This window comes from Peromyscus eremicus, chromosome 12 (genome assembly GCF_949786415.1).
Source record: "Peromyscus eremicus chromosome 12, PerEre_H2_v1, whole genome shotgun sequence".
Classification (NCBI taxonomy): domain Eukaryota; kingdom Metazoa; phylum Chordata; class Mammalia; order Rodentia; family Cricetidae; genus Peromyscus; species Peromyscus eremicus.
Window position 1 is genome coordinate 58,225,930 of NC_081428.1, and position 21,541 is coordinate 58,247,470.

General features: G+C 38.5%; 1 protein-coding gene across 1 annotated transcript in view; it reads right to left on the reverse strand.

The window, feature by feature from the left end:
- Nucleotides 1–21,541, reverse strand: part of Kpna1 (karyopherin subunit alpha 1) — a 72,701-nt gene that overhangs the window by 16,588 nt on the left and 34,572 nt on the right. Inside the window, exons 4-10 of the mRNA XM_059277871.1 lie at nt 17,736–17,835; nt 14,158–14,252; nt 7,623–7,754; nt 6,243–6,331; nt 5,848–5,947; nt 5,155–5,318; nt 3,349–3,427 (exon numbers count right to left, since the gene is read on the reverse strand). Of these exons, the coding sequence (XP_059133854.1) occupies nt 3,349–3,427; nt 5,155–5,318; nt 5,848–5,947; nt 6,243–6,331; nt 7,623–7,754; nt 14,158–14,252; nt 17,736–17,835 (759 nt within the window). The remainder of the gene's footprint in view (nt 1–3,348; nt 3,428–5,154; nt 5,319–5,847; nt 5,948–6,242; nt 6,332–7,622; nt 7,755–14,157; nt 14,253–17,735; nt 17,836–21,541) is intronic.

Here is a 21,541-nt window from a genome sequence, read left to right on the forward strand (position 1 = left end):
AGAGTCAGATACAGTCCTATCTGGTTTCAAGCCTAGGAATAGAAGAGAACAATTACTAACTGAAAGAAAAACAAAACAAAAAACCAAAACTCACAAGTTGCTTTTTCACAGTAAGCAGATAAATTATGAGACAAAAGGCAGAAACGGCTAACAGATTACTTGGATCATGAGAAGTAGAACTTGAGAGTTCAGAACTAGATTCAGAACATTTCTGCTTGAGATGCAGCTCAATGATAGAGCCCTTGCTGTAGCACAAGGACCAATTCTACCCTCACGAAACAAAATAGCAAAAGCAATTCAACATTACCCCCATTTCATTAAATACCCCTTCAAAAAACACAAAAGCAAAAACAAAAATCTCACTATGTTGCCCAGGCTGGCCTGGAACTCACAATCTTCCTGCTTCTGACTCCCAAGTACTGGGATTATAGGCATGCACAACCCCATCTAGCAATAAAAAATTGAGTCCCTATGTGCCATACCAGGACCTATTAGATTATAAAGGCACAGACATGAATGAGGTTAACACCATAAACCTCTAAAACTATACAACCTAGTATGGTTTATGAAACTATAGGTTCATGGTTTGAATACTTGGGCCTCTAGCTAGCAGCACTATTTTAGAAGGCTGCAGAAACTTTGAAAGGTGGGAACTAGCCACAGGAAGCAGTTCATGAAGTTGCATGTTTGAAGATTGTACCAAGTCTTGTCTGCTTTTCCCTCTCTTCCCAGCAGACTTGACATGGAAAAGCTCCTTTGTCACACATTCTCAGAGCCATAATGTTCTGCTCTGTAACAGGCCCCAAGCACAGATCCAAGTGACTACAAGTGAAGCTATCTGAAACTATGAGTCCATTTGTTCTTTCTTCATCTTCTTCATCATCATCATCATCATCATCATCATCATCATCATTTTGATACAGGATTTTTTTATGTAGCCCTGACTGTCCTCAAACTCAGAGGACACCTGTCTCTGCCTCCCAAGTGCATCACCACTTCCAGCCCAAATGATCTTTTAAGTTGTTTAGGGAAGGTATTCCTCAGTAATGAGAAAAGTAATATACCTATAAATTATATATAGTAGCGATATGATTAGTGCTCTTGTAAAAGATTACTACCTAAATTAAAGAGTTTGAGGTTCAAAAGAAACTTTCCAAAGAAAACAATGCTTGTAGCTGGAGATATCTCCAGTTCCACCCTGGCCCGCAGCCGCTCAGATCCAAATAAACACAGAGACTTATATTACTAATAAACTGTATGGTCATGGCAGGCTTCTTGCTATCTAGTTCTTATATCTTAAATTAACCCATTTCTATTAATCTATAAGTTGCCATGTGGCTTGTGGCTTACTGGTACTTTACATCTTATTTCTCATGGCGGTGGGGGCGGCTGGTAGGGTCTCCTGACTCAGCCTTCCAATTCCCAGAATTCTCCTCTCTGCTTATCCGCCTATACTATACTTCCTGCCTGGCTACTGGCCAATCAGCACTTTATTTATCAATCAGCCAGAGCAACACATTCACAGCATACAGAAAGACATCCCCAGCAAATGCTAATATACAATGCTGATATAAAAAGCACAAGGAATAAGAAATCATTACTAACAAGAGTATAGATATGGGGGAAGTGGTGGCTAGAGCAGGGATGGAGGATGAAGGAAAAAAGTATGTGCTAAAACCCAGAGCTAGGAGTGGTCCAACAAAATTCAATAAACAAACAGGGTAAGAACAAAAAGCATGGGTGGAGCCGGGCGGTGGTGGAGCACGCCTTCAATCCCAGCACTCGGGAGGCAGAGGCAGGCGGATCTCTGTGAGTTCGAGGCCAGGAAAGGCGCAGAGAAGCCCTGTCTTGAAAAACCAAAAGATAAAAATAAAAAAAGCATGGGTGGGACAGGGGAAACCGAAAGAACTTTTTGTTGTGGGGGCCAAGAATTGAACTCAGGATCTCACAAATGCTAGGCATGCAATTTATCACTGAGCTATATCTCAGCCCTACAAAGTTGCCCCCCAACCAAGTAAATACATTAACATGGTTCAAAAATCCAAGACATGGACTGGCAAGATGAGTTAGTATGTAGGTATTTGCCATTTTCCATGTAAACCTGGAAACCTGAGTTTGAGACTTATAACTCATTTTAATGAAAGGATAAAAACCAACTCCAAAGAAGTCCTCTGATTTCTACACAGGAGCTATAGCATGCACGCATGCACACACACACACACACACACACACACACACACACACACACAGTATTTTAAAAATTAGAATGTATAAAGATTGCATCGGTAAGAAACTCCTTTCCCTTCCATTCTGTTCCTATACTTAGATAACAACCAAATTATCCTCACAGATAATCACTGATATTGATTTTGGATGTGTTGTCCCAGAGAAATTTTATACAAATACAATCAAATATATATTCCCTTTTCTCTTGTCTAAGATGTCTACACTAAGTAATGTGAGGGATAAATAGCAATGGAGGAACAAGCTACAGTGACTGGTGAGAGCAGAATCAAGCCACTACCTGCATTGCTGGCACAGGCAACTATTAGAGCCAAATAGTAAGACAGGAGCAGATAAAGAGGGAGAAATAAGTTCCCTTGTAGAAAGAATAAACTGGAATTAAAAACACTGACACCGTGAGACACCTGAGAACACAAATCTAATTTCCTTCATTTTAGAGATTAGAAAAGTAAAAACATCAAATGCCTTGCTGAAAGCTGAAGCTGATTGAGATAATAAAAACCTAACTCTCAATTCTTAAAGTCCATGTGAGTAAGGGTAATGAATCCAGGAATGATGCTGAAGACCTGCTCCTAGAGCATGCCCACAAATAAATGAGAACAGGAAAGGAGCTTCCTAAGTAGAAACAGTCAGAGACAAAAACCAAAGTATTCCATTGTTGTGAAAGCCTAGCAAGATAATCATCACTGATGCATCAGAGACATCTGAAAGAGGAAAAAAAGGAAAACAGGCTAAAACAATTCACTGCGGAGGACATGCTTGTTACCAAAGCAGAATGGACACTGGGAACTATGACTAAGACTCTTCCTTACAAAAGACTCAGCATACACAAAAGCTACCAGAAAGTACATTGCTAGGAAGCCCACCTGGTGCTCCTAAGATCCACTACAAATGAAAGCAGGGAGAAAACTGACTAGGGAAAAGTTATTTCATAAGGGAACCTACAACTGCTTCAAGTCACAGGACGACGAAGAGATCTTGAACATACTGAGAACAGCAAACACCAGTAAACAGTGGCAGTCATCCTTCACAATACAGAACTCAATGTAACAGAACTGCGTTCAAGAGACTCACTTTAGAGAAACATTAAGCCTGTGTTCATACCTGTGTCTGAATATCATCTCCTGTGACAATATTTCCCACAGCTCGCAGAGCAGGAGACACCACTTTATAATCATTATGCCTGCAACCATTAAAGAAAAAGATGTTAGAGCCAACAGTTCTATCCAGAGTGTTTTCTTAGGGAACGAAATCCAAAATAAGGAAGATGTGATTTAATTTTAGAGCAGAAAGGTACTTTATGATTATGGCTATTTAGGGAACTTACCATGGTGGCAGAATTGACCATTACCTAGAAAAGCGATCTTTCCCCTCATTTTTCAAGTAAATTCCTTCCTAGTAATCTTTCCCAGGAACACCAGCAATGAATTCCACATTTTTCTCTTATTCTACAGCCCCTCTCCTCTTTAGTTGGTCTCCTGGAGCAGCTGAGATGATTGGGAAGCACAGGGTACTTTTATACACTGCTCATACTCTGAAACTGCTATTATCAACAGTTCAGCTAACTTCAAAACCAAAGTGAGATTCACATCTCAAATACTCTTCTGTTTCTCTAACCTACAAGGCTGCCTTTATGGCCAAAAACACTTCCCACAAAGCCTGCTATATATATATATATATATATATATATATATATATATATATATATATATATGTGAGGACAGTTAATAAGTACAGATTTCAGGGTAAATAAAGCAATACCCCTGTAACTTTCCTCTAAGACCCTATTCTCTTCCTTCACGCTTAAGATCTAATGATTAAAATGAAACATGTAGTAAACTTAATAACTTAAGGACAAAAGTGATTATTTCCCAAATATTGAATGCTTAGACCCCAGTAGCACCACGCTGCCTTTAAACTGTACCACTACTACACTGCTGGTGTGTAACCAGTCTGTAATTAGCTATAATCCCAGTAATGTTACACTTAACCAATTTCACACCATGTTTGAGACACTGTCTCTACAACTGGTTTGTACACCAATTACTTTCATGTTGCTTATAACTGTACCATTTGCCATCATATTGTGGCTATATTTTCTTCAAAGTATTAGCTAAAGATTTGATTAATATAGTCTCAAATTATTTATGCCATGAGTTAATCTTCCATGCTATCACCAAAAGCATTACAAAAATAGGATTCAGAGTCCGATACTAGTCTGTTTTTTTCTCTAATGAGAAAGTAAGAAATGGCCATTTATCACAGCAATATGCCTTTCGTTTCTAGTACTCGACCTTAGGCCTTTCCAGTGTGGGGTGGAACAACAGAAATAGAATTAATTACATAGGCAGAGCTTTCCAAATAATTCTGCTAGAAGACTCATAATGGCAGAGGAATAATAGAGTCTTCAGTAAGTGTTAAAAAAAGCAAACCAAAAAATGGCATCAATATAAACAGGAGACAATCAGCTAATGCATAACAAATCAATAAAATACATAACCAAAGTACTAGAAATATGGAAAATAGTAGAGTGTGTAAGTCAGAACCAGCTGTTAGCTTGACACAGCCTAGGGTCACCTAAGTAAGTCTCAACTGAGGGACTGCCAAAAGTCAGACTGGATTGTGGCCATGTCTGTGAGAGACTGTCTCAGCTGATGAGTGATGTGACAGGGCAGGGCCCAGCCCACTCTGAGTAACACCAACCCTAGTGATAAGCTGGCTGAGCCGGGGAGCAAGACAGAGAACAAGCCAGTAAGCTGCATTCATCCACAGTTTCTACTCCAGTTCCCGCCATGGATTTCTTCAGTGACAGACTGTGACCTGGAAGTCCAGTCAAGTAAACCCTTTCCTCCTCTAAATCGTTTTTTGGTGTGGTTTATCACAGATACACTTTCTTGAAGATCATCTTACATCAGAAGCTCCACAAGTCTCCTACATACTCCTGCATCAATGACTGCTTGAATTTTATCATTGGGTCCATCTGACAGGTAGGAGAGGGCCCAGCAGGCATCAGCCAGTACATCAGTGTCACTGACAAACAGCAACCAAGAAAGGACATTCAGACAGGGAGAAACCTAGAAAAGAAAAGATGATTAGACATTCAACAGAAACAAAGAGAAGTGAGGTTAAGACTTTCAGACACTAGTGAGTTACAGAATGGTTATACTTCAAACGTTTGAAGGACACTTCAGTCTCTGGCAATGTGCTTAGTACTTATTCAGTTAACCAAGCTGAGGTAGACAGAACCCAAGGAAAATGATTTAAGGAAGAAAAATGTTACGCATTAATCCTTAAATTAGAATTCTTTCTTACAGTACACACTTAAGAGAAAAGGAGGTAAAGGAATTTTCACAAATACTACAGCTGGGAAATTCTGTTGTAGAACTTTGTTATCGACAAAGACTGCTATGGTTCTAAGAGTGATATTTATAAACTGGCAGTGAGAAATTACTCTAAATTAAAACAAAAATTACCAAAAGCATTGTCTCCACAAACAAATACATTTTAACAAAAATTATCTTTCAGTAAACATTAATGTTGGTTACTATATTCTTTTAAGAGCATTTTTTTCCCCTAACAATTTCTCACAAACATAACGTTTACCTTAGCAAATTCTGGAGGTGGACTCTTCCCTCTACAGAGATTAGATAAAGCCCATACTGCATTCCGGGTCATGGTCAAGCGATTCTGCTTTGAAAATAACCTACAAGTATAATGAATCCACAGTAAATTATAAAAGATATTAATTCTCTATAAATAGTACTGATAAGAAATGTTTTTATTCTCTAGAATAAAGATTATTTTCCTAAATTATTCATTCTCTGAAGATAAACTTCATTAATTCTAATGCAGTATTTCAGAATTTCAGTAAGAGGCATCACCCTAACAATGTAACAAGAAAATACTTGCAATCAAAGTAATACTAGGAAACACAAAATGACTTCCCAAGATGTAATATTTCTCATACATTCATTCCTCAGAAAAAGAAAGGGACTTACTGCAGAAGAGGGGGGAGGATATTGCAGTCTAAGACATAGTCTCTGCACATGGTACTGTCACCAGCAATGTTGCCAAGAGCCCAGACTGCCTGTGAAGGAGTCAGTCATCAATAACATTGAACACTTTCATTCTCTAATTCTTTCAAAGAGAAGCCAGCATATCACAGCAACACTTTATAAAATCAACATTTGACATATGCACTATTATTGACTTTCTTAAAATCACTCATCGCCGGCGGTGGTGGCACACGCCTTTAATCCCAGCACTCGGGAGGCAGAGCCAGGCGGATCTCTGTGAGTTCGAGGCCAGCCTGGGCTACCAAGTGAGTTCCAGGAGAGGCGCAAAGCTACACAGAGAAACCCTGTCTCGAAAAACCAAAAAAAAAAAAAAAAAAAAAAAAAAAAAACAAAACAAAACACTCATCAGGGAGTCAAACCAGTTAGAGTATCAGAGTTAGAAACGGTGATTATACACAATAAACAAAAGAAAATGTTATTTCATTAAAGTAAAGGCTTTACTAGTAAAAGGGAACTTTTTCCCCAGTGCTGGGAACTGAACTTAGGACCTCACATGGGCTGGACAATTGCTCCCCCACTAAGCTATATCCCCAGTCTGAAGCCAATTGTTTTTAAAGGATCCTATCCTCACTCATAAGTAATATTCTATACAATCCTTTATACAAACAGGGATTTAAATGGCTTAATTGGTGGATTAAAAATGTATTTAGGTTGCTTAAAATAAGAAACTATTTTCGCCGGGCGGTGGTGGCGCATACCTTTAATTGCAGCACTCGGGAGGCAGAGGCAGGCGGATCTCTGTGAGTTCGAGGCCAGTCTGGTCTCCAAAGCGAGTTCCAGGAAAGGCACAAAGCTACACAGAGAAACCCTGTCTCGAAAAACCAAAAAAAAAAGAAAAAGAAAACTATTTTAAGATGGTAACATTTATTAAAGCTGTGAAAGTGGTGAATGCAGTTTCACAACAATGGCTTCATAGGTGTATAGGTCTAAGAATGATAGTTTTCTGTGTTTTAATTCTCTCTCAAAATTACAAATCACTTAGTAGTGATTTATCCTTACAAACATAATAAGGCTAACAAAAGTTTGTTTTCTGTCTTTTCTGAACAAATGACAAAGATTTTTAATAGTAGCAATAAAGACTCACATTAGAAAAGGCCCTTTTATAAGTAATATGTCCATGACTAAAAAAAAAGAAAGACAGCTAAAAGCTGCAAGAATCCCATGGTTGGAGGAGAAATACTCACTCGAGGATTTTTCCTATTTAAACAAGCTATGAATCACTGTGAGTAAGTAATCAAACTCAAGCTGGGTATGACTATGTGAAATGTGTGCTCTCCTATCTGTTTCTGCTGAGGTTTTTACCTGCTCCTGGACATCTTCAAACTCTGAGCTAAGCAACTCGATGAAGATAGGCACCGCTCCTGCCTGAATCACAATCCGGGTCTGAAGAGAATTTCCTGAAGCAATATTTGTCAGGACCCAGGCTGATTCAAACTACAAAGACAAAAGTAAGTTTCATTATCTTATTAAAATTTAGAAAGTTGTTTAATTATAGCAATACAATGTTTTGTACATTAAAAGGAATCTGGGATCATTATTATGATAATGTAAATACCATATTAATTTAAAAGTAATTTCCAGAATCCCTCAGTCTATAAAGGAATATTTAAAGTGCCTAAAATTTTAGAACTAAGTATAGTTGCCAAGAAACTATAGGGAAAAAAGTGTGTTTTATAATTTTGTTTTTGTTTTTGTTTTTTGAGACAGGGTTTCTCTGGATAGCTTTGGCTGTTCTGAAACTCATTCTGTAGACCAGGCTGGCCTTAAACTCATGGACATCTGCCTATCTCTCCCTCCCAAGTGCTATGATTAAAGGTGTGTGCCATGACCACTCAAGAGAGCTCCAAAAAATTTTAATGAAAGGAACAAAATGACAAAAAAAAAAAAACACTTCAGTAACACACCATTTCATCAATTAAAGGGTTAAAAAAGAGGAAGTACATTAATACATGTATTGTACAGATCATCTCTGGACAGAGTCACAGAAAACCATCAATACTTATTGCTTATATGGACAGGCCTAGATGACTGGGAAATGCTAAGAAAAACAACTGTAATGAACAGTCTATGTTCCTTTGGGCCTTGTATGCGGTATTGTTTTCATGATCCAATAAACAAATTATTTCTAGGGGATGGGCAAAGTGAAATAGAAAGAGAACATTAGCATAAGATGTATTTTACACAATTACAACTGAAAAGGGCAAAAGATAATGTAAGTAAATTAATTAAACAGGTAAAAAGAATTTAACAGGCATATAATCAACAGCAATGTCTGCTTCAGAGTATATGAGCATCTAACAGATGAGAAGGTCTCAGGTCCAGAGATAAATTCCAAATAAAGTGACCCCCCTGGAGACAGATTCTCACTCTCATCCTTACTGGCCTGGAGCTCTCTGTGTAGACCAGGTTGGACTTGAAATCAGAGATCTGCCTGCCTCTGCCTCCCAAAAGGAGGGATTAAAGACAACTGCCACCATGCCCAACCAAAGACAAGTTTCTTAATAGAGGTAAGAAAAAGGAAAAAAGGGAGGAAGAGGAGGAAGACGAAGAGGTGGTGGCAAAGGTAAACTGACTAGAAGGTGATCTAATATTACAGTATTGGTAAGCAGAAAATATGAAGAAAAAAGTAGGGCCAGCAAATTTAGAGATCTCTTTCTCTTTGGCTTAACATTAAAAAAAAAAAATCCAAGAATCAAAATTTATATTCAGTCAAGACCCCTGAATTTTAGGTTAATTCCTTCCACCATTCTCTATCCTTTAAAGAATAACGTATGCAGTTGAAAAAGTGTCACATTTCTGTTTAATAGTATAACTTCGAATGAGAGCTCAATTACATGTCATCAAAAATATACTTGTAGCTATCATTTTCTAAGCTTTGATATCAACTAAAAGGCACCAGTGAGAGGGAAAATTAAGTCTTATCAACCATTAAAAGTAGCAGGTCAACTCCACGTGACTGACAGTAACTTCCTAGCCAAAGAAACAAGGTCAAAATGAGAGAAACGTATGTGTTCTTTGTTGTCCTTTGAGGGTCCGTTAGTTGGCTTATTTTTAAGAGTAATGCAACCAGTGGAAGGGCCTTCATTTATGATTGGGTCTACAGGTAAAAAAAAAAAAAAATGGCATCTCTGAAAGCAGAAACTTTGGCTAATGCTACACAACTTACATACAAGTAACTACATCAATAAAGACTTTGGAGGAGGGGTTAAAAATTAAACCCAAAATATCACGGGAAAGTGGGGAGCACATCATACATTTATCTCTAGTTAAATTACTAATGAAAGAAATGTTCAAACTATTTTAAATTTCTCTGAAACACACACATTTCAATTGCTTTAGTTGTACTACCTAGAGAAAGGAATTTCAAACAGTATACCACATTATTTAATTTAGGCGCTGCCTAAAATGTAGTTTATGTAACTCACTATTAATATTAACTGGTTAAAAATCAAGACAGATGATGTAAGAAAGCAGTAGACTGCCTGACTAGAAGGCAGGCTCAAAGTTTAAAAAACTGCCCATTACTACAGAGATCAAGTCAGAAGAAGTTGAAAACTCTGAGGAAAAGGAATCTGGAAAGAGCAAGTCATATCTGGACACTACATATCCCTGAGGAAAAGGGTTGCAGTCATATTTTGGTGCAAAAATCACAGTAATACCCTGATAGCATATTAAAGAGTTATCAGTGAGAAAAAATCAATCAGAATAGTAATGCCACCAGGGTTCTTAGTGCTGGCTGAGTTTAACAAGCAAAGTCTCGGAGAAATGAAAGAATCAAAAGAATGATGAATCAAACAGAAAAACAGAACTGTGAAGATGATTAGGAAAATGAAAAAGTAAGCAACAGCTCAGCATATGGCAAACATTAGATATGCTTTTGCAAACGTAATGTGCCATAATTATGCTTATATTCAGAGTACATAATCATAATGACCATCTTTAAATTCAGAGATGATTCCAGAATGGAAATTAAAAAGTTGTTTTGGTATTGATTACTTCAGTGTTTTCACCTGATGATGAGGTATAGCCGTGTATGGGGGGGGGGGGGGGTGAGGAGAAAGACAGAACTCACTTCGGGAATGTAAGCCAGTACCAAATGTGTTAGATGTGCAAGTACACTTTTTTAAAGCCTGTATGTCATTTCCTCATAGTCTATACTATATTTCACTAAGATTTACAGCTTTGTTTTTACTATTTCAGCCTTGGGTGCTAGATTAGAATGCAACCAGAGAGAGATTGTAAAGAGGAAAGCTTAAACTAATAGTGAACACAAATACATAAAGATATGATAGAAACGACCAAAAGAAACAATATTAATAACTTAAGTAATCATATAACCCAAGAGGAGAATAACCTGCAAAGTGAGCATCTAAGAAATGTTATTACCAAAAATAACAAATCGTGGACAAAATAATCACAGCCTTAGCTTTCTCTATGTTGTCTTACACTAATGCACTCTTCGAAATCCAAGAACTGCATCACAGGAAATAACCTATTGTGTAGCTAGAACTACTTATACATTATTATTCCACTGATGTTTTGCACAGGAACTTGCTAAGTAAGGACTGATTGCTACAACTGCGGTCTGTGTTATTCAGATTGGAGGTTTCCTCTCTGTCCTCTTTCTGAGTCTCTACCTTCTGGTGCTCAGTTCCTTTCATAAGGAAAATGAGAATCCAAAGCTGAAGCACTTCTGACCTCCTATCAAGTTTCCCACTCCAGGTTGAGGTACGCCTGGCTCCCTTTCTCCATTTGGATCAGGACTCTGTTGCTGGCCACTTTGCCGGTTCCACTCTGGTTCCTAGCAAATGCCAGGCTCACCTGGAGAGCAAGTGAAAAGAAAGGCTCACATCAGAAAAATAAAGCCAGATTATCAAACTCTGCAAAGGAGAGCACCTGAGGTATCTGAGCAACCCTCCAGGAAAGGTAGAGATCAGTGAAGACAGGGAGGGTAGGAGGATGAAGGTTTACTGCAGTTTATCAGACTAAGCTTCCAGAGGGGACAAGAAAGGGGGAAAACTAAGCCAATTTCATTCAAACTCACAACTTTTGGACGAGTGCCATCTAGTATTTAGAAGCAGGAAGCAATTTATTGTTTCTAGATAAAACTTATAAAAGGTTTGGCAACACAGCATCTTAGCAATGCATTAGATAGTATAAAGATGCTGGACCTGACCTTGAACAAGTGAGCCCACAGAACATGTCTCATACCAAAGGCTAGAAGGTGACATTAAGCTTGGCAACACTCTAAAGCTAAGGCATTGCTTAATTCCAGAATCCTAGATTCTACCCACATTCACCTCCAAGTGAACGGCAAGGGAGGATCTGGATAATGATGTCCCAGGGGAGGCTTTTTGTGCTCTCTTATTTGAGATAATCCACTGATTTAAGAAGAAAAAATGGTAGTGAAGTTCACTAAAACTCAGTTCTTTAGCTATGGGATGAAAAAAACTTGGCCATGGGATTTATTAGAGAACTGACCCATCCAATTTCATTTTGGCCATACAGTATCAGTCTCTTTCTGAAAGAGAAATGGCAAAAAACTTATTCCACAGATGTGCTACTCACAATCTTACATTTAGCGCTGCCTACAACTCACAAAGCAAGGAATGCCCTCCAAGCTTTCCAAAACACATCTAATTATTTGAAGGCATGGCAGAGCAATTATGTCTCCTGACTCCTTCCTGAGTATAACTGCCCTTAACTGTTTTGGTGGTGACCGATGTTACCCAATACTCAAGCCAGAGAGAGAATGCCATGCTGTGCTTAACATGCAGAAGGAAGGCTGGAGACAACGACCCTCAACACTAGATTGGTTACTTCTCAGTGTTAGATAGCTAAGGTAAAAATTCAAGAAGCAGTCACTTCAGAGGAATCATTTTTCAGTCTTTCATCCCAATTACTAGTCTGGACAAGGGTGGAATCTAGAAATTTAGATAAAAGCAAATCAGAGATTTAAGGCTTGACCTAAGTAAGTTCTAACATATTATGAATCACAAAATGACATGGAATTTCTGTGTCAGCCAGAAAAGGGCACTGTATATGAACATACTATACTGCTTATAGAGAAGAGGACAGGAGAATGTAGAGACAAGGAGATTCGTTTCTCAAGATTTTTCATTTTAAGTCTGGAAGATTCTGCTTTATTTCTTTAGCGCATAAGAAAGTAGAGACCTCTGTAAGCATCTAATAAGAACTGCCCACCTGAGAGTATAAATGGTACCACTCAACTACACATTACCAGAGATTGGAGAGCATCATTTTCATAATCTGTAATTAACAAAATGGCCATCTTCCCTAATGCCCTTTTCCTACAAACCATTTCAAATGATAAACTGCAGTAAGTCTCCTCTTTTGATCCCTATGGTCCTCTTGGTAGGTTGCTTAGTGGCTCAGGCTCTGTTCTCTGCAGTGTTGGTCATCTGGATTTCTTTTTTTCTTTTTTTTTTTTTCTGCGAAAAATCTCTCTTCCCTTGCTCTCAGGGTAAACATGATTTTTCAACTGTCTGGTGATTCTGGACTTAGATGGAGACCAGAATTATAATAATCCAGGAGGCAGCAAGCAAAACAGAATCTTAATTCAAATAAACACAGGGATTGGCAAAGGTCAAACTGGAGAAGAAAACTGATGGGACAGAGAAGTACTCTACCTTTGCTGGATTTCTTCCTTCTCCTCTGGAAGAAATTCATCACCACAAGAAAGATGTAAAATAAAGAGAAAGATGGAGCAGGAGGAGAGAAGTATCAAGACAAAGCATTAAGACTTGTAAGTCATCTGCCATGACCTAGCCAATAAGGAACCTGAGACAAGGACCGTCATTTATGAAATGTCTCAAACAAGAGTGACAAAGGAGGTCTGAATTACCTTATCATTGGCAAATATTTCTTCTATCTTCAGATCTACTTGCAATTTGACCAAATTTTATAGCTGCAAGCTATCTCTAAAAGGCCTGTGCCCTTCAGATTACATACAATACTTTGGTGAGAATTTATGGGTTATAGGTATTTGTCGATAACTCAGATATTAAAGGAATCTGCTACTGAACAACCAAATTAGTAGCAAAAGTTTAACTTTACCCAGGAAAAAAAGTATTTTTAGAATTCCAGATACTCAAAGGCTATGAGTTTGACAGCTGGCTCCTTTTACTGTAAAAGTTACTCAATCCTAGGGGGCTGGAGAGATGGTTCAGTGGTTAAGAGCACTGGCTGCCCTTCCAGAGGACAGGGGTTCAATTCCCAGCACCCACATGGCAGCTCACAACTGTCTGTAACTCCAGTTCCAGAGTACTCAACACCCATGGCAAAACACCAATGCACATAAAATAAAAATAAATAAATTAGAAATTAAGACTAGAAAAATTATTTTACAAAAACATTCAGTCCTAAGGTGCTAAACTCTCTGTATAGTCCATTAGTAGAAAATCAAACTTAAAGCCAAAAGATCTCATGGCAAAGTTTCCTTGTGGGCTCTTTCAGTGTAGGAGAGGGCTAGTAAGACCAGGTCTGATTACTGAGTTTCTAGGCCAATCCATGTTATACATACACCATCTTGAGAAGGCCAACAAGTAGTCTAACAATGCCCCCGCCCCCAAAGAAACGTCATATAGCTTGAAATAGGCTCCTGGTTATGACAACTCCTAGAGCTAAAAATTCAAATAAGACAAACTCCAGCAAGTATTGATCAGGACCTACATGTTAACAAACCTATACAAGCAGTTTACAAGGCAGTTATCACTAATACCAATATAAACATCAAGCCTTCATATAGATTAAGTAACTCATAGACAAAAAGTTTTCAAGAACAAAGTTCTAAGGCAAGAAATGAAAATATCCGCACCTGCAGTGTACAATTTTCTTTTCGTTTGAGGAACTCGACAAACCTGGCCACTACTCCTGGTGTGTTGATGACTTCATCAATAGGAGGATTAGGTTCTGTTTCCCCATAAAATAAAATAAAAGATTTCAATACAATGACTTCATAGATCAAAATTAGTCACAATACCCCTTTCTTATCATTCATTGGCCAGCTTTCATGTTAGAAATCTATCCCCCCAAAAAAGGTTAAAATTGAATTTGGTCACTTTCAAAGTAGTGTGGCTTGAAAGTTATCACAAAAATATAAGCTTAAATACTGAAAATTAAGCAAGGGCAGAATTCTTTGTTTTTGCAGCATAAGCAAAATCTTTTGTGTGTGTGCATCCTCAGCGCTGGACTGTAAGCTAAGCAAATTATTATTTATTTTTTTTTTTTTTAGATTTTATTTTTTATTATGTATACAGCATATATGACTGAGGCCAGAAGAGGGCACCAGATCTCATTACAGATGGTTGTGAGCCACCATGTGGTTGCTGGGAATTGAACTCAGGACCTCTGGAAGAGCAGTCAGTGCTCTTAACCTCTGAGCTATCTCTCTAGCCCAGCAAATTATTCTTATCACTGAGCTATACTACCAAGAATTCTCTGCTATAGTGGTTCTCAACCTTCCTAATGCTGCAATCCTTTAATGAAGTGAAGTTCCTTATGTTGTGGTGACCCTCAACCACAAAATTATTTCATTGCTATTTTATAACTGTGGTTTGCTATTGTTATGAATTATAATTAAATATCTGATATGCAAGATATCTGATATGAGACCCTTCAACACCCTCCAAGGGGTCGCGACCTACAGGTTGAGAACCTCAACCCTACTATTTTAGGAAACTCAGAAAGCAGGGAAATCCAAAACCAACTACTACTAATATTTTGATATACTTTCCTCTGATCTTTTTTTCAGTACAAAAGGCTTCAATTTGTGTTTTTTTAATACCTGCCTAGAGAACCTGAATGACAGGATTCTCAAGGTGCTTATAGGACTTCACTTTCTTGTTAGGCACACTAACAAAAAACTGCCAGCAAGAATTGATTAACAGTTATTTGCCAAATTAATCTCACTTTGATTTATTAGAATGAGTATTATCATTTAATAAGTACTTACTGGGTAAACAGATAGGAAATATCAGATAATCAGGCCAATAATTCCAGGAGAGATTTTTCCTTTTATGTGTATGTAGCAATGCCAGGAAAATACAGTTATAACACTTAGGGAGATCCTTGGCAAAGTCAACAGCTTTACTGTAAAAGGTAAACCAAGCATGGTGGTTCACTCTAATAATCCCAGCACTCCAGAGGCAGAGGCAGAGGCAGATCTGGAGTTCAGGTTATCCTCCTGGCAAGTCACAGACAGCCTGTGTGCTATATTAAGGCCATATATTTTTGTTTTGACTAAAGAGTTAATTAGTTTAATGTTGATTTGGAGGGAAGGAGTTCTAGTAACACGTCCTTTGCCTGGCTCAAGAGTCTTATCAATCACTCAAACATAACAAACTTGGTAACAACAAAGATAAACTAGTTAATATTCTGAATTATAGAAACATTGTATAAAAATGAGTAATACACCAAAAATGACAATAAATTAGGAGAATAAAACAAAGCAACCCTTTAGTTGTTTTGTTTGTCAGCACAGGGGATAAACCCCAGACTCTGTGCATCACAGGCAAGCAGTCTACATTAAATTACATTTCTAAGCCACAACAGTTGATTTTTTTATTTTCTATGTTAAGATGTGGTCTCACTATGTTGCCCAGGTTAGCCTTAAATTCTGAGATTTCTGTCTCCACCTCCTGGACTGGCAGGCAATTAAGCATCCAGCTTAACAACTATATGTTTTCAGTACATATTTTAAATTTACTTATTTGTTTGTCTCCCTATGTGTGGACCCATGTAGCATGGCACATGTGTGAAGATAATAACCTGCGGGAGTTGGTTCACATCAAGTGCATTCCAGAGATCAAACTCAGGTCATCAGTCTTGAAGGCCAGTGCCTTTATTACCTGAGCCACCTTGATGGCCTAGTCACTACATTTGTTAAAAGGCTTTTTTTTTTTTTTTTTTTTTTTTAATCCACATGAGCTCATTGTCCCGAGCTCATTAGGTTCTGTCAAGTTGACATAGTTATCTGGTCAAAGAATCTCAATTGAAACGTTGGCTATATCAGATTGGCTTGTGGGAGATTATCTTGACTATTAATTGATGGAGGAGGGCCTAGCCCACACTATATGTAGCACCATTCTCTAGAAAGGTGGTCCTGAACAGTGTGAGAGAATGCAAGTAAACATAACAAGCCTACCTTCTAGCCAGCAAGCAGGACTGCCCATAGCACATTCCACACTTTTTTACCATCAAGTGTTTTCTTTGGCATGGAATACTCTACGATGGACTTATTCCCTAAGTCTCACGCATTAACACTTGGTCCCCAGCTGATAACATGCATGCCATGTGCTCTCAGCTTCCTCTCTATGGTCTGAGCTGTGAGCTCTTGGCTGCTGCTCTCTCTAGTCTCCTGCAGCATGCTACCGCCCCTCCACCATCACGGACTCGAACCATCTGGAACTGTAAGCCCCAAGTTTATCACAGCAATAAAAAGTAACTAAGTCAAATAACCCTTTTTTCCTAAGTTGCTTTTGGGTAAGAAGTTTTATCAAAGCAACAACAAAAACCTAGAACATTCAAAACTACAGTTCATGAAGTAAAGAGTTTTCTTTGCTGAAAATTCAGATAGATAACTATGCCATGACCAACACTGTTCTCTTAAACTGACATTGAAATGAGTAGTCGAAGTCTTTCATCATCAACCACTGCAATAAACACATCTATGGTACTATGTTCTAGTTACCACATTTTAATGAAGGAAGCTGGCAAACTAGAATACACGGAGAAGCAATAGTTATGAATGCCTTTTGTGGGAAAATCATGCTAAAAAGGGACAGCCCACAGAATTTTACCACCTTATGTGTATGTTATGGTGGTAGATATTTTAATGTAGCTATCACCTCAAGATATAAAAATTTTTAAAAACTAATGATTTTAAACAACCATAATTTACCACTGTATGGTTTACTATTTGCTACCAATCTTTTAATATGGCTTACAATTTTTTTACCTGCCCAGAATAACAAGCACTATATGCCAATGTATACTAATTACACAAAAAGAGGAATTATCCTATTCTGCAATAAATCTATACTTAACTTTCAGTGGTAAACTGCTAATATTAAAACTAGTAACTACTGTTCAAGTAATTTTTAATAAAGAGCAGAGCTTCTCAATTTCAGTCAGCATAAGCTCTTGATTATTACTTACTACAAGGTCTTTTATATGATAGCCCCCAAATGAAATGTTCTAGTAAGATCATATAAATAAGTAAGGAAAATGAAATGCAAAGACTCAAAATTGTACACACCTATATGCCTCTTTATTTTTCTACTCACATAACACATTACTCCAAAACAAATTACCTGGAGCTGTAGAAACGGGATTATGGACAAGGAATAATTTACACAGAGATGAAAAAGGAAAGTCAATGTATCCAAGACTTACCTTTTGAGAGTAGTTTCCTGAATTTCTGTGTTGCAGAAAGCTGCTGCTCTGGGCTATTTGAAAATATCATCTCAATCATGTCAGAGGTAATGACCCCACCCTAGATCAAAGATAAGCAAATATAACACAATATTAACCTTAGTTCAGTGGAAAGAAATTTAAAGAAACACATAAAATCCTATCAAATTAATCACACATTTCCAAAAGCTATACAAATACATAAATCTCTACATGCAAAACTATTTAAGATCATACTAATGTGATGAGGTCAGACTTTATTATTAAGAAGCTCATGATAGTCGGGCAGTAGTGTCTCAGACCTCTAATCCCAGCACTCCGGAGGGAGAGGCAGACGGATCTCTGAGTTCGAGTCCAGCCTGCTCTACAGAGTGAGTTCCAGGACAGCTATGGCTACACAGAGAAACTGTCTCAGAAACTAAAAAACTTAAAAAAATAAAAGAAGGCCGGGCGGTGGTGGCGCACGCCTTTAATCCCAGCACTCGGGAGGCAGAGGCAGGCGGATTTCTGTGAGTCGAGGACAGCCTGGGCTACCAAGTGAGTCCCAGGAAAGGCGCAAAGCTACACAGAGAAACCCTGTCTCGAAAAACCCAAAAACAACAACAAAAAAAAACAAAAAAAACTCATGATAGTGAGAAAGGTATCCAAGCAGTGAATGCTGAAAGAGGCATATTATCATTCTTCACCTAGCTTCTCACATTAGTGTTACCAAAACTAAATATTAGAAAATGTAAAGGCTGGGCTGGAGAGACAGCTCAGCAGTGAAGAGCACCGATTGTTCTTCCTGAGGACCCCGATTCAGGCCTCAGCATCCACACAGCAGCTCACAACCACCTGTACCTCCAGCCCTGGGGATCACAAGCCCTCTTCTGGCCTCCAAAGGCACCAGGAACTCAAGTGGTATACAGGCATACATGCAGCAGCTAAAACACCCACATGCATAAAATACAAAAATTTTAAGATCTTTTTCATGACCTCTGAACCTAAAGCAAATTTTCTATATCTCTTTTACATCGGTCACTTCTATTCTATTCTATTCTACTCTTTTTATTTTTGAGAAGAGGTATTGTGGTGACACAATATTTGTGTTCTAACAAATAATGCTTGCCTGAAAATCAGAAGGAGCTAGCCATTAGTTAACTATAGAGGTCTGGAGGTCTGTACAGACAGAGAGGAAGTGATAAGGTTGGAGAGAGGAGCCCAGCCTCTTTTTGGCTGAGGTAAGAACTAGTGGCTGGCCGGGCGGTGGTGGCGCACGCCTTTAATCCCAGCACTCGGGAGGCAGAGCCAGGCGGATCTCTGTGAGTTCGAGGCCAGCCTGGGCTACCAAGTGAGTTCCAGGAAAGGCGCAAAGCTACACAGAGAAACCCTGTCTCGAAAAACCAAAAAAAAAAAAAAAAAAAAAAAAAAGAACTAGTGGCTGGCTGCTCTGCCTCTCTGATCTTCCAGCATTTACCCCTATAGCTAACTCTGGGTTTTTATTGTTAAGACCGATTAGGATTTGTGCAACAAGCTATCATGCATCTCATGCTGGACTCAAATTCTCTATGTAGCCAAGGACAACATTGAACTTCTGGTCTTGCCCCCAATTTCTGAGTGCTGAACTTATAGGCATAGCCACTAGACCTGATTAATGTGGGACTGGATATTGAACTCACAGCTGTATATATAATATACTAGGCAAGCACTCTACTGAGATATCCCACAGCCCCAGCAAACCACATACCAAACTCACATCACTACTAGATATTTTCCTGGTTATTTGTTAACACCTGAACTTCCCAGTTTATTATAATCTCCTTGAAAGCAAATAACCTTACCTTTTGTGTTTATTTTTTCTATAGATGTATAGATATAAAATTGTATATATTAATAGGATAGCATTAAGTAATTCTATACACATCAACCACTACTACTGATAGCTGTCACATGAGAGATGAGATATTCAACTAACAGTAAAGGAGTTGGTATCCAGATTCTAACCACTGCTAAATTAAAAAATTGACTCCTTAAATCCCTACTGTTTGTCTTAAAATTTTGTTTCCTACATGTTACTGTTTTATTAGGACTTCCTGTTTCTCACTATCATCTATGTTTAATATCAGCAATCAGCTTCCTCCAGATCATTCATCACAATGAAACAAAGTTCTTATTTTAAGAAAGGTTACAGGTGTAAGGCAGTGGTAGCACACACCTTTAATCCTAGCACTCAGGAGGCAGACACAGGTAGATCTCTAAGTTTGAGGCCAGCCTGGTCTACAGAGAGAGTTCCAAGACAGCCAGGGCTGTTACACAGAGAAACCAGGAAGGAAGGAAGGGAGGGAGAGAGGGAGGGAGAGAGGGAGGGAGGGAGGGAGGGGACAGACAGACAGATTACAGTCAGTAAGATGAATCATAAAGAAATGTGCACTGAGTTTTAGGAAATACTATGTGGTTGACAATAAACCTCTAACACTTGAAAATCATTAGAGAGCCATTTGTGGTGTCACAGGTCTGAAACCCCAGCAAAGAAAGGCTGAAACAAGGGAGTAGAGAATTTAACACCAGCTATCACATAGTGAGATCCTGTCTGAATTCCCAGAGAGAACCATGAAGCATTCTGCTTAAGATTAGAAAAGACACTGTTTTCAACATAGCAAGACTGATTCCTGAGTAAACAAGTGTTTAAGGGACTGCTACAAATGTCTTCGAATGTGCAAAACCAGCTGTATATCTGTGTGCATGATAGTATTATAAATGTGGCAAACAACTCTCTTTTTCTTCCACCCTACCTACCCCCTCCCCTTTTTTAATTTTATTTTTAGAAACAGGGTTTTTCTGCATAGCCCTGGCTGTCCTGGAACTCACTCTGTAGACTGGCCTCGAACTCACAGAGATCCACCTGCCTCTGCTGGGATTAAAGGTGTGTGCCACCAACATTTGACTTTTTTTTTCCCTTTTATATCCTCTCTTATAGCTGTATAGATTTATATCATGGTATTTAAACTACAGGACATCAAGAAGAGGAGTGAACATTACCTTAACTTTTTGCATCCTCTTCTAGGGAGAAGGTTGGTTATATAGAAAAGCTATACTGTTTTAGATGAAGGAACAACTTTGTTATCTTTATCTGAAGCTCAATATGGTTAAAAACAATAAAAAGTGTATGTATGCCTAACAAATAAGGAGTAGATTCTGATAGCTAATTTCATGTGACAACCAGGTTACCTAGACAAATACAAGTCTAAATGTTACTCTGAAAGTATTTTAGATGTGATTAACATTTAAATCAGGACAATTGAATAGAGCAGATTCTAAGATTGGTCTTCATACTGTGGCGTGACCTTAATTAGCTAAAGGCTTTTAGACCGAGGTTTCCCAAAAGAGAAGGAATTCAGACTCAGATTTCAACAGTGATGCTTCCTGAGTTTCCATCCTGCTGACCTGCCCTCCAGACTACTTGGTTGCCAGCTCCCATCACAAAAGCCACTGCCTCGGATCTCTTGCTCCCTCTGCTCCCTTCCCCACCTCCTCACCACCCTCTTTCTTTGCCCCTCTCTCTCTGGTTCTTTCTCTTAGAAACCCTGACTAATACATCTAGAACACTACATTCATAGGGAATAAAGAGGTGACTCAGCAGTTAAGAGTACATACTGCTCTTGCAGAAGACTCCAGTTCTGTTCCTAGAACTCATATTGGGCCACTTACAAGTACCTGTAACTCCCACTCCGGTGGATCTGATCTCGCTTCCAACCCCCTCAGGCACCCCCACAAGTATGTATCCACACATAGACACATATTTAAAAATA